At 44.6% G+C, this 12,641-nt stretch overlaps 1 protein-coding gene across 3 annotated transcripts in view; it reads left to right on the plus strand.

The window, feature by feature from the left end:
- Positions 1-5,693: 5,693 nt before the first annotated feature.
- The window catches only part of Asxl1 (ASXL transcriptional regulator 1), a 67,083-nt gene continuing 60,135 nt past the window's right edge, over positions 5,694-12,641 (plus strand). The window contains exons 1-2 of one of the 3 annotated variants that reach the window (XM_021192387.2): positions 5,694-6,266; positions 12,386-12,468. In XM_021192387.2, the coding sequence (XP_021048046.1) occupies positions 6,210-6,266; positions 12,386-12,468 (140 nt within the window). In that variant the 5' untranslated portion in view covers positions 5,694-6,209. Of the gene's footprint in view, positions 6,267-6,444; positions 6,743-12,385; positions 12,469-12,641 lie in introns of those variants that run through there. The other 2 variants (XM_029535997.1, XM_029535996.1) reach the window with 2 other exon arrangements.

Here is a 12,641-nt window from a genome sequence, read left to right on the forward strand (position 1 = left end):
GGGCCTTTCAGCTCTATGGAAGCAGAGCAGGAAGGTGGACAAACTCAATTAGTTTGAATCCTGACTCAGGATTGAATCCAGGAACAGAGACAAGTGGGATTATTTATTGTGCAGTACTAGGATCAAAGCCAGGCCCCTGTACAGGCAGATGCAAGTAAATGTTCTGCTTCTGAGAGACATTCTTAGACTTGGACAGCGCTTTTCCTTCCCTGAACTCCAAGATAAAACAGCACTACTGCTGTGGCTCCTGCTCTCGTCCATCAGAGCTCCAAAGGTAGCTGGGAACACCCTGGACTGTTACAGAGTACTTGTGTGTAAATACTTTTAAGAGGGCAGTCTCCAGCTGGAGAGATGGCTCAGCGGTTAAGAGCACTGACTGCTCTTCCAAAGGTCCTGAGTTCAAATCCCAGCAATCACATGGTGGCTCACAACCATCTGTAATGAGATCTGACACCCTCTTCTGGTGTGTCTGAAGACAGCTACTGTGTACTTAGATATAATAATAAATAAATCTTTAAAAAATGTTAAAAAAAAAAAAAAAAGAGGGCAGTTGCAGTAACAGCTACGATGATGCCCTGGAGGTGCTTTCATTATTAGGTATAAGAGTGACAGGTGACTTCAATAGTTCAGTGAAAACAACCCTCCTGTGGGTTTGGGATCCAGCTCATTTGGGTGATTCTGCTCTGGGCCTCACATGAGTTTGCAGTTACCATTGTTGGCCAAGACTGAAGTCATCTGAAACTTGTCCTGGGTAATTGTAGCTCTCAGGCTGTTGGGAGGGTTCTTGTGAAATGGTGGCAGGCTTCCCTGAGAATGCAATCCCATAGGACAAGGCAGAGCTGTGATGCCTCTTGTCTAATCCTAGGAGCTCAGTGATCATACCTGGAACCCCAGGACTTGGAGGCTGATGCAGGGGGACTACTATTATTATTATTATTATTATTATTAAAGATGTTCCTCCACTGTTGTCTGATATTAATGAAACTTTACATTTACATCATAATGGAGCACACATTCTAGATTTGGAAGATGTGACAGAAAAATATATTTACTATGATATCACTATTATCATAACTGCCACTTTAATTTAAATGTTTTGTTTTTGAAGTAAAACCTTTTAAAGTTAAAATAATGCAATTTTTTGTATGCAAAAATTACCAGTAAACCTCCTGGTCTTATAAAACCTAGAGATAACTACTGTAAACATTTTGGCAATTTAAATACCTTCTCCAGAGCATGGGAGACTGAAGAGTAGAATTTAAAAGACTGACTGGCCCATGAGTTAAGTCATGCACTGTGTGCGTAGATTTGGCAACACGATGAGACTGGGAACGCCCTGGAGTCTCTACTTTGCACTTGTGGAGATCTTCCTGGGTAAAATCTTATCTTAGGTTTTTCCCCATGTGAGCACTTTCCAAAAACTGTTATGAGACCATTCAATAGGGGATAATTCCTCAGAGACTTTCTACAACAAAAGAATTCCTGAGAATGGCTCATACACCAACAGTTTGACTGCCTACTATATGCCAAAGACTATGGCTGGCATTTGGGGGATACAGAAAAAAAATCCAAACAGATGCCAAATGTGTAGTTACCAACCAAAAGCCATGCAAAGAAATGCAATGTGCAAAGGGCTGGAGAGCTCCACATTAGCTGATCCTCTGCAGTGCTGAAGCTGAGAAATGTGATCTCATCTATTCTTCTGAGATGGGGTCTTCCTGTGTTATACGGGCTGTTTGTAAACTTCAGGGTTCAAGTGCTTCTCCTGCCTCATCCTCCCAAGTATGCAAGCATCTACCACCCTCTTCAGATCACCATTGAATTTTGTCATCGTCTCTGCTGTCCAATGACAGTGCTTGGTTGATAAAGTTTCATAACTTATTCAAGGCCACACAACTGGAGAAAAGCTACAGAGTTTCAAATTCAGACCCACTGGAGTCCAGAACCAATTTTTTTTTTCAATTCTAAAAAAAAAAAAAAAAGCACTGGAGAGATGGCTCAGCGGTTAAGAGCACTGACTGCTCTTCCGAAGGTCCTGAGTTCAAATCCCAGCAACCAACCACATGGTGGCTCACAACCATCCGAAATAAGGCCTGATGCCTTCTTCTGGTACATCTGAAGACAGCTACAGTGTACTTACATATAACAATAAATAAATCTTTAAAAAATAATAAAAAGTATGTGTATTGGTGTTCTGCCTGCTTGTGTGTCTGTACACCACATGTATGAAATAGACAGTTGTGAGGTACCATGTGGGTTCTGGGAATTGAACTCATGTTCTCTGTAAGAGCACTTAGTGCTTCTGAGCCCTGAGCATCTCTGCAGCCCTAGAACTGGTGTTACTAGACTACAGTGAGGGTCAGGGATGCTGTGGCCCTTTGTGTCTCTCTGCTGCTTCTTGCTTGTATTAGTCTGAATTTGTGTGCTTTGTTCATGAATTTGAAAACAGTGACTCATCCCCAAGCTGGGCGGAGTTGAACTGCAGTTCCGGTTTTCTTACTCAGCCCATGGCACCCCTGATAACTTTCAAAGGTCACCTGTAATAAAAGCACAGTGATAAAAACAACTTTAAAACACACTAAAACAGAGCATGTGTGTGCTTGCTGCTTCTGACAAACTTGTGATTTTTGTTAACTAGGAAAAAAAAATAAAAAACACCACCACCAAAACCTCTTAAGGCTTAATAACCTAATCTAATTTTCAAATATTTTCCTCTCCTTTCTTTGGTAGTCTCTTAGATTGGCTTCAAACTGATATGGAGCCCAGGCTGGCTTTGAGCTTAAAATCTTCCTGCTTTCATCTCCAAAGCGATGAAATTAGACATGAACTGCTTCACGCATTTCCAACACGTACCTTATACAGACCTCTGGACATACTTCTTTCTCTTCATGTTTAATGAGAATACTATCACTAATTTGATTCTCTAAGGGTAGAGATCTTGAAATATTCATGTGATCTCCCCACAGCCTGCATCACTTGTGAGAACTAGGCATTGCTTGCTGATACACACTAAAGGGGTTTAACACAGTGTTGGATTATGCTTTCTTGGCTGTAACAAGTTAAAGCAATAGGAGCTTAAAGCACATTGAGAAAAGCCTCATGCCTCCTGGGCCAGGAGTTCAAATACTGAGTGGGTTTCAGTGGTTCCCTGCTCTAATCTGAGGCTGAAATCAAGGTATGTATNTTCTTTTCTGGGAACTCTTGTTTCTGAGTTCATCTGCACTGTCAGAGTTCAGCTCCACTGGGTTGAATGACTAAGGTCCCTAATTCCTCACTGCTGTTGGCAGGGTTAGTCTTGATGCTGCTTACATTCCTTTGCTTTCTGCCACTTCAAAGCCAGTAACAGCAAATTGAATTGCTTCATATTTCCAAAACACCTATAATTTCTGGGACCCATGTGGCCCACTCAGAAGTCTAGGATGATTGTCCTAAGGTCTAAAATTGATCTGCAAAGCTCCTTTTCTCAATGAGTGTAATGGAGTTCTGGGTGGGGTAGTGTTCATGGATGAAAGGTTGAATACTTTTGAGAGTAGTAACTGCTTTCCACAGTGCCCATAACATAAACATGAACATTTTAGTCGGATCTGGTGGCACAGGCTTGTAATCCCAGTTATTCTGGAAGCTGGGGTAGTGTGACTGCCTGGTCAAGCTAACCTGCAACACTTAATAAGAACCAGTCTCAAAACATAAAGGGCTTGAAAGGTAGGACAGTGGTAAAACATCTACCATGCATGTAGTCCTGAGCTCAAGTCCCAATACAACAGAACACAAAGCCTGCATTTTACAGTCAGTCTTCCCTATTCAACCCTTCCAAGTGTGTGGCTTTGTTGGAGCTATGGATGGATTCAAAACATCTGAACCAAGTTTCACTATCCTCTCAGACGTGATTGTTTCAGCTGCAGATTGAAAAAATAATTATAAACAAAACTACCAAAGGCCAGGGGTAGTGGGGCATTCATTTTAATCTCTCATGTACTAATGGGAGGCAGAGGTAAGACAATAGAAGCCCATTGATGCCAGCCTGTCCATATTGAGAGGTTTCTGTTTCAAAATAAAATAAAATAAAAATAATGAAATGGTATTAGGATATGCTCAGGGATTGTCGGAGGTCTTCAGTTCCACCCCCCCCCAAAAAAAATCCTAATATACACCTAATTTAATCCCAGCACTTGGAAGGCAGTGGCAGGTGGATCTCTCTGAGTTCAGGGCTAACTAGCTTGGTCTACACAGTGAGTTCCAGGCCAGTCAGGTGTCTGTCTCAAAAACAAAACCTAAAATGTCAAAAATAATAAAATAATTTTAGAAGTATTTCTCCTCTCCCTGTTGGGATAAAATGAGAAGGGTGTTTCTGTTTATTGAATTTGAGTCTTGGGTGAGCAATAAAAAGGATTGCTGAGTCCTTTAGGTAGAAGGGTTGGACTGCTGGATGATTCCTTCGTCTCAGCACTGGCTGCCTGTGTGCTAACACCAGAAGAGTATAGGGCATTTCCTTACCCACATAAACCTTTCAAAAACTGTAAAACCTGGCCATCAATCCAGTTCAAGACTGTAGAAATGTTTCTGGACTTTTGAGCCAACAAATATGGAAAAATACTTTGTTCTGGGTGCTTCAAACCTCATCATCCTGTCACTGCAATCAAGGCACAGAGGCTCCATTGCCCACTGTGAGCTTGTAATAACAGGTCTCATTTATTCTACAGCAGAAGCCAAATTACATGAACCTAATAATATCAGGATCTTGCACATTCTCTCCAATCTTCTAGATACTTCATGCTAATTTGTACCCCACCAATGTTGTGGGATACTATGCTAACATAGATCAAACAGGCTCAGCGGGGTTAGGAGGGGTCAGGGAGTCACAACTAGGATTCTAAATCTAGGTTGGCTGACATTAGGACTTGACCTCTCTCCGGGGAACTGCGTCTAAATATACACTCAGGTGCAGTTTGATTTCCGTGGATGGACCTTTAAGTGTTTACCTACTATCGGATCATCAAATTCACCTGGCGGCAATGCTGTTGGAAACTGCAGGTGCATTCTCTGCAAACACAGAGGTAATAGAACTACAAGAGGAAATAGGCTAATCACCTAAGTCGGTCAATCGTGCAATAACCGTTTTACTGATATGAGTGTCTCTTTGCTTATTACTATGCGCCAGTTGACTCATTTAAGGGTGGGCCCAAAAGAAAAGTCCTGCTTTTTGTCACCCACCAGAAGTCCAGAAGAGAACTGTGTATGCGGTGGGGGATGGTGCAGTGGAAGCAGGGTAGCGGAGTACCAACTCTGGATCCGAACCCGCACTGGACCCGCCTCGAGAATCAAAAAAAGCTTTGAACGGGTTAACCGCGCGCGGCCAGGGGGGAGTCCAGCCACCGCCCCTTCCCAGCAACACCTCCCAGAAACCCTCAGGCCTCCGCTAGTTCCCGAACCTCGCGAGACCCCGCCCCATCTTTTTCTGACCGACTTCCCGCCCCCTTCTTTACCGAGCTTGGAGCTCAGCGGGGTACGGAAGAAAGTGGGCGGAAAACAGGGGCCCGGGGCACTCCGGGAAATGTGGTCCAAGCACTTCAGGCAGCCATTTTCTTCCGGAGAGGAGTAGGCCAGGGAGCCGGTGAGGACTACAAATCCCAGCCACCCTTTCGGTTTGTTTTTGTTCAAAAAAAAAAAAAAACCCCACACTCCCCCTCCTCACTCTTCTCTCTCACACACACACGCGGGCACACACATACACACACATACCCACGGCAGACACGCACGCATCCGAGCGTCGAGAGGAAAGCCGCGTCTCGCCATCCCGGCCCGCCCGCCACTAGTCCGCTCTTGGGTTTCCCAGCAGCGCGGGAAAGCGGAGGCCGGAGCCGTGACCTCTGACCCCGTGGTTATGCGGAGCCGCCGCATTCCTTAGCCATCGCGGGGCTGCCGCTGCCGCTGCTGCCGCTGCCACCGTGGGCGACTGACGCAGCGCGGGCGCGTGGAGCCGCCGCCGCCGCCGCCCCTCCCCCCCCAGCGCCACCCTCGCGCCGGGTCTCGCGCCAGCCAGTCCCGGTGCGCCCGCCCTCTCCGGCCGCACCCGAGCCCTCGCACGCGCCGCCGCCGCCACGCGCCCCCCGCCGCTGCCGCCTCCGCCCCAGCCCCGCGCCGCCACCGCCCCGGCCCGCCCCGCCCGAAGGACCCGCGTGGAGCCACCGCCACCGCCGCGGAGGAGGAGGATGAAGGACAAACAGAAGAGGAAGAAGGAGCGCACGTGGGCCGAGGCCGCGCGCCTGGTGAGGCGAGCTGGCCGGGGGGCCGCGGCGGGGGGCGAGGGGGTGGGCTCCCGCGCGGCTCCCGGGGCGGGGGAGGGGCGAGGCCCTGCCCACCGCAGCAGGGGGCGGGGCCGCCCGGGCGTGGAGCTCCGGAGGTCCGGGGCCGGAGGAGGCCGGGACGCCTTTTTTCTGCACACCCCCCACCCCTGAATTCCTGCGGAGGGGCGAGCTGGCAAGCGGCTCCTCCCCCCTCGGAGCGCCGGGGCGCCAGGCTCCCCTCCCCCCACGTTGGCAGCAGCAGCAGGGGGTCCGGGGGGGAAAGCGCCCGTTTATTCTTCAGCGGGGAGTTAGGTTTCCGGGGAAAGGTCGGAAGTGCTTCCCCGGACTTCTTCGTGGGCAGTGGAGTGTGGGTCACTAAGACACCGCAGGGGTGGGAAAAGTGCCCCATGGGTTTCAAGGACGCGAGAAGCATTTCGAGCGTTGGCAATTTAAACCAGGTGTGTGTCGGAAAGCCATCGCTAAGAACCGGCGTGAACCCCGAGTAGTGTTTCTCAAACTAGAGTGCCCGGTGGGAGCATACCTGGCGACTTTGTTTCAAACACTGGCTCTAGGGCTCATTTTAAACACACTGAACTGGAGATTTCCGCCGAGAAACAGTACTTTAGTCAGCTGCTTAAGCTAGCGATTGTTATGCCGGTGACCCTCGAACATTCAAATCACACTGAGCCCCTGTGACTACAATAGGGGTAGGCAGTTTTGCAGAGGAGCGGAATACGCTTTGTGAAGAATGTGTGTATCTGTGTGAGGCTTCCCTTCTGAGGGTTTAGTTTTTTTGTTTTTAAAGATTTTTGAGCTCGCTACCTACCTGCCCAGAGGATTTGTGGCTTTTCTGTTTCCCAAGCTTCAGTGGACTTGTGCGGTAGCTTTCTTTTGGACTCAAAATACAAAGCCAAAAGACCGAGGCATGTTCTTATGAAATGTTACTGATGACAATTCTAATGGGTTATACTTTTCTCGGAGATGTCACTTCCTCAGACTGCCACAGTGCAGGGTTATATGGATGCATCGTGCTTTTGTGTTGACGCCCTGTATTTTATATGTAATTGTTATAATTTAGTTTTAATGGTGGAGTGAAGCTCAGCTTTCTAGCCGTTCCTTTTACTGGAAAGTGAGTTCTGTCTGCCTCAAAAGTGTTGGAGGTTGATAAAGATCTAGAGTGAACCCTTTTTTTGGAATCTGTGAAAACCGGTTATTCATTTACCCATGGCTGTTTGAGCTACCAGAGAATTTCCACTGGTATTCCTGATCATCTCTCTCCTCCTGTTACCCTGGGAACAGAAACAGGGATTGTTTGTGTGGAAGATGTAGTTTATTTTTTGCTTGGCATATGAAAATTGAAACTCCTAGGTGGTGTATTTTTCCTTCTGTGATTCAATCAAAGCTAGAACTTTGCCTAGTATTTATGATTTTTGGAACTTCACGATTTCTTCAACGATGCTTCTCTTAATAAATTTAGGTCTGAAGGAGCTTAGGAGAAAACTGAAATGTAGGTGTTTTATTTTATCATGGAAGTTGTTGGATCTTGACCATTGAAGTTCTGAGTTTCTGTGTGCAGGTGTTTATGACTCTGGGCCCCCAAGGAATATTTGCTTGCCAGAACCCTACTTGTTAGAGGTAGGTGAAAGTACCTTCAAATCCTGTGTTATTTATGTCCTGACAGTTCCAAAGTCAGCTCCTCTCAAAGCTCTTTGGGCTCTTATTAGTTGGAAGGCTCTAGCAGTTTGGAATCCACTGTTATTTTAAGCCTCTTTAAGTTCTTAAATTTACTGTGGTTTGAATTCCAAGGTTAAGGTTGCTATTTCTATTTTATCATTGGCTCACCTTCAAGCTCAATTATCTTAAGTTATTTCTCTTTTTCTACTGTGGCTCTTCAGTTAAAAATAGTAATCTGAACAGGAATTTCTTTGTGGTGTAGTTGTACATTTGAAAGAGGACTTGTGAGAACATGGTATGCAGTTTTGCATATCTTTCATGTGGTTTGTGTTTTAGAATTTTCTGTGCTTTTTGTGGGGGTTTGTTGAGGGGTGTGTGTGTGTGTGTGTGTGTGTGTGCAAAGTCTTCCCATTAAAAAAAAAAAAAAGTCCCGCCACACTGAGTGCTGGGAGTTTTTGCTTTTACTTCATAAAGGAACACCTGGCAAGCAGTGAGCTACAATGGCAGTGCAGTCAGTTTTGCCACAGGGTTACTATTGGTAACTGCTTTTGGACAGTTGAAATTAGATCTCACGTTACGGTGACCCACGTGCTTGTCAGGTGGGGGTTTCTAATCGCTCTTGGCCTTGCTGAAATTGGGGAGTAGATAATAACCTTATATATGCCATTTTGATGTAGGAAAGCTTATAGGATTCTGGAGAATTCTAGCAGAGTAGCAGACTCCTGCAGATGGGTTTTTGCAGTTGTTAGTTTTAAGAAGTGGACATTTTTCTCTCAGATGCCTTCCAGTGTGGTGTGGCATTTCTAGCTATTGGAAGTAGAGATGTGGAGTAAATATGCCATCTTGTTAGGAACAATTTGGGAGAAACAGCCTAGGAGGAGATTTTCTTTTTAAAATTGTGTACTACTCTTCCCCCCCCCCCCCCCAGGGTTTCTTTGTATAATCCTGGCTGTCCTGGAAGTCACTTTGTAGACCAGGCTGGCCTCAAACTCAGAAATTCGCCTCTGCCTCCCAAATACTGGGATTAAAGGCATGCGCCACCACCGCCCTTGTGTACTAATCTTAAATAGATTTCTCTGGCTTTTGAGAAATGCTACATTGCATGCTTTATTATTTTTGCTCTGATTCATGATTGACCATTCTTTTTTTTTTTTTTAAAGATTTATTTGTTCATTATATGTAAGTACACTGTAGCTGTCTTCAGACACTCCAGAAGAGGGAGTCAGATCTTGTTAAGGATGGTTGTGAGCCACCATATGGTTGCTGGGATTTGAACTCTGCACCTTTGGAAGAGCAGTCGGGTGCTCTTATCCGCTGAGCCATCTCACCAGCCTGATGATTGACCATTCTTATATCAAACATTTTTTTTTCCTTTCAAATAGATAGTTTTTTCTTTCCTTCAAAAAAATGTGTGGTCTAGAAAGACTGGCAATAGAGCGCTGCTGGAGTGTTCTGAAAACTAGTGGTTTATATACAATTTCAATGAAAATGAGTACTTTATATCTTCAGATGTAACATCTCTTTAGAAGTTTTTTTCTTCTGTTTTAAGATTCTCAAGCTCTTTCTGGCTACTGTTTAAATAATTGGTAGGTATTTTTTTCGGTCATGCTTCTTTTTTTTTTTCTCTTGTAGATTTGCTAGCTGAGATGGTATCTTGTAACAGTGAACATCAGTAAAGAGTACTAAGGCTCATCATAGGTTTGTTAATCAACCTTGCCTGTCGTGGCACTTGGGTAATCATAGACAATGAAGAGGAGGAGCTTCTAGTCTTTGGAAGATTTTGTGTGTGTGTGTGTGTGGGGGGGGGATTGAGAGTGATTGATTTACATGCATGAACAGAACTATAGGCTTACATGTTACTGGAGAGGCCCAGAGTTAAACAGGTATTTTGATTTCTGTCTTTTGTTTAAGAATAATTATAATTAGTTCCTCACTTCCCTTTGAAGTATCCTGGCTTGGGAGATTACTTTTACTGGGGAACAGTGGGGTCACTGAAAAAGAGATTTGACTCTGTTGATATAGATTAGGGAGTGCTTCCAGAGGGAAGGTAGTTTCTGACCTGAGCCTTGAACAGTTAGTGAGATGTAGGTAGGCCTGTCACAGAGGCAGAAGCTGATGAAAAAAACATGGCTGAAGGAGGAGAGAAAAATACATGGATGTGAATATATTTGCAAAGTGTGCAAATGGGGTGGAACAAAGAGGAATTGCAGGTACGAAGTGTGTGGTGTTGGTGAGGCAGTCTTGCTGGGAGGCAGATAGGTTATTGAGAGGCTTTGTGTGCCCAGCTTTTGGGCACTTACCGGTGCTTACTCAAGTTCTTTTCAATTTGAAAAATGATCCTGAGAGGAATGTCTCAATACTTGAAGAGTGAGAGCTCCCCTTTGGCTCAGGTTGGATAGGTACGTAGGTACTTGTTTCAGTTTGGAAGAATAGAATTTAAATCTTATCCTTTCTTATTCTAAAGCCTGCACTTTAGTGGCTGGGTGGGTTCTGGAAACTTTGTGCTGCTTATAGAGAGACAGTTGCTGAAGATGATTTTGAAATAGGAACATGATGAAGGTAGACTGTGTGGTCTGCTACAAGGCAGGTTCTGTGTGGTTTTAAGTGAGGGATAATCACAAACAGGAATGGATTTGAGAACAGGGCTGGACTTAGGGATATAATTGAAAAGACTGTTGTGTTGGGTCACTGGCTGTGGTAGTGAGCCAGGTAGATGAGAGTGAAGGGTGCCACATGCGTATTGCTAAATTAGGTGCCAGTTAAGGATAAGGAATATGGGGAGAAAGGGTAGGGATGGAGGGGAGATAAAGGAGAGTTGCTCAGGTGAATTAGAGTTGAACGAGTTAAGAATGGACAATTAGACTGGTGAGTCATACAGAACTACTTGACTCTGAAGCTTGGAGAAGTCAGGGGTAGAGGTAGACAGGGTCGGAGTCATCAGGATTAGAAGTAGTACTAGTAGCTGACAAGAGCAGTGTCAAAATGAACAGAGAGGCTAAGGAGGAAAAAGGGGAGGTTTGCTTTAGTATATTCCCTTCTCCAAACTTTGACTTCCTTTAGTGATAAGGTCTTTTGTAGCCTTCCTTTGGAACTTCCTGCCTGCCCACCCCACCCCCATCCCCCTTTAATAAATGACAGAGAGAACTTGGGTGTTACACTTGTTAGCTTGGAGTGCCTGCAGCAGCTGCACAGGTGTCGAAAGTGAGAGAATGAAATGACAACGTTCTTTTCCTATTAGAGGAGCGTTTCTGAAACAGCTCAACTTTGTGAAGATTGCTGAGGAAGTACATTAGTTACAGACCTAGTTACTGATGGACTAACACAAGCAGGAAATTAGGTTCCTCATTGTTATGTGAGTCACAGAGAAAACTTACAGCATTGTGTTGTCAGTGACAAAATGTACTCTGTGGCAGTTAACCCCAGAATTTCATGGTTTAATGGGAAAGAACTGAAGCTGGGCATGGCACAAACTTGTAATCCTAGCACTTGGGAGGTGAAGAAGTGGGCTCAGGAGTTCCAGGTCATCCTTGGCTACATGGCAAGTTCAGAGCTAGTCTAGGTTGTCTCAGAACAAAACTGAACATATAGCTAGGCCTGGTGGTGCACACCCTTAACCCCAACACTTGGTAGATAAAGGCAGGCGTGTCTTTGTAAATTTGAGACTGGCCTAGTCTACATAGTGAGTTGCATGTCAGATAGGACTGCATAGTAAGTCTGTATTTTAAAAAAACTTCATATACACACACATACCCATATGAGATAATGGAATTAATCAAAACTTTTTTTTGGAGGCAACTTTTTATTATGTAGCCTAGCTGGTCTTGACCTCAATATATAGACTGGGCTGGCCTTGAAGCCACAGAAATCTGCTTCTGTTGGGATTAAAGGCATGTGCCACCACACTTGGCCTTGGAAGTTCCTTGAGTAAATTTCAATCTTCTCATGTATTTTGCAGAAGTTTTTTGTTGTTGTTTGTTTTTGTTTGTTTTTTGTTTTGAGATATTCTGAGTGCTGGGATTAAAGTCATGTGCCACTGTTGCTCAACAACAGTCTATATTTAACAACATTAAATTATGCAGTTTCCAGAGCTGCTATGGTTTTATATATTATTACACATAGATGTTAAATTACCTGTCCTTAGAATTGAGAATTAGAATATTTTCATGTAATTGTGCTTTGTTTTTTTTTTTTTTTTTTCCTAATTGCAGTTAACTTTCAATATACTGATAAGAGTGTGATTTGAATCTGAAGTAATTGTTTTAATGCCATGCTGGGGCTTTGCACTTCTGCCATCGAGCCATAGCTATAGCTCCAGAGTCCTTTTGATAGTGGTAAATCTCATCTGGCACTGACAGCTCCTCGTAGCAGGCCAAGCTACAGACTAATGAAAGTCTCACACTGAAGTCAGAACCTTTCTGTTTCTTTAGGTGTTAGAAAACTACTCGGATGCTCCAATGACACCAAAACAGATTCTGCAGGTCATAGAGGCAGAAGGACTGAAAGAAATGAGGTTTGTATTGCTCTTACTGTTTAAATGACATGTGCCTGTGATAGTTGGTCTATCTGTTGGTCTATCTGTGGTGTGTGTGTAATGGTAGTGTATCTGGTGTGTATTGTGAGGGTCGGAGTGGAGTGGGTAAATGTCTGTTTATTTACATCAGAAATACAGTATCTTTTTTTTTT

Source organism: Mus pahari, chromosome 3 (genome assembly GCF_900095145.1).
Source record: "Mus pahari chromosome 3, PAHARI_EIJ_v1.1, whole genome shotgun sequence".
Taxonomy (NCBI): Eukaryota; Metazoa; Chordata; class Mammalia; order Rodentia; family Muridae; genus Mus; species Mus pahari.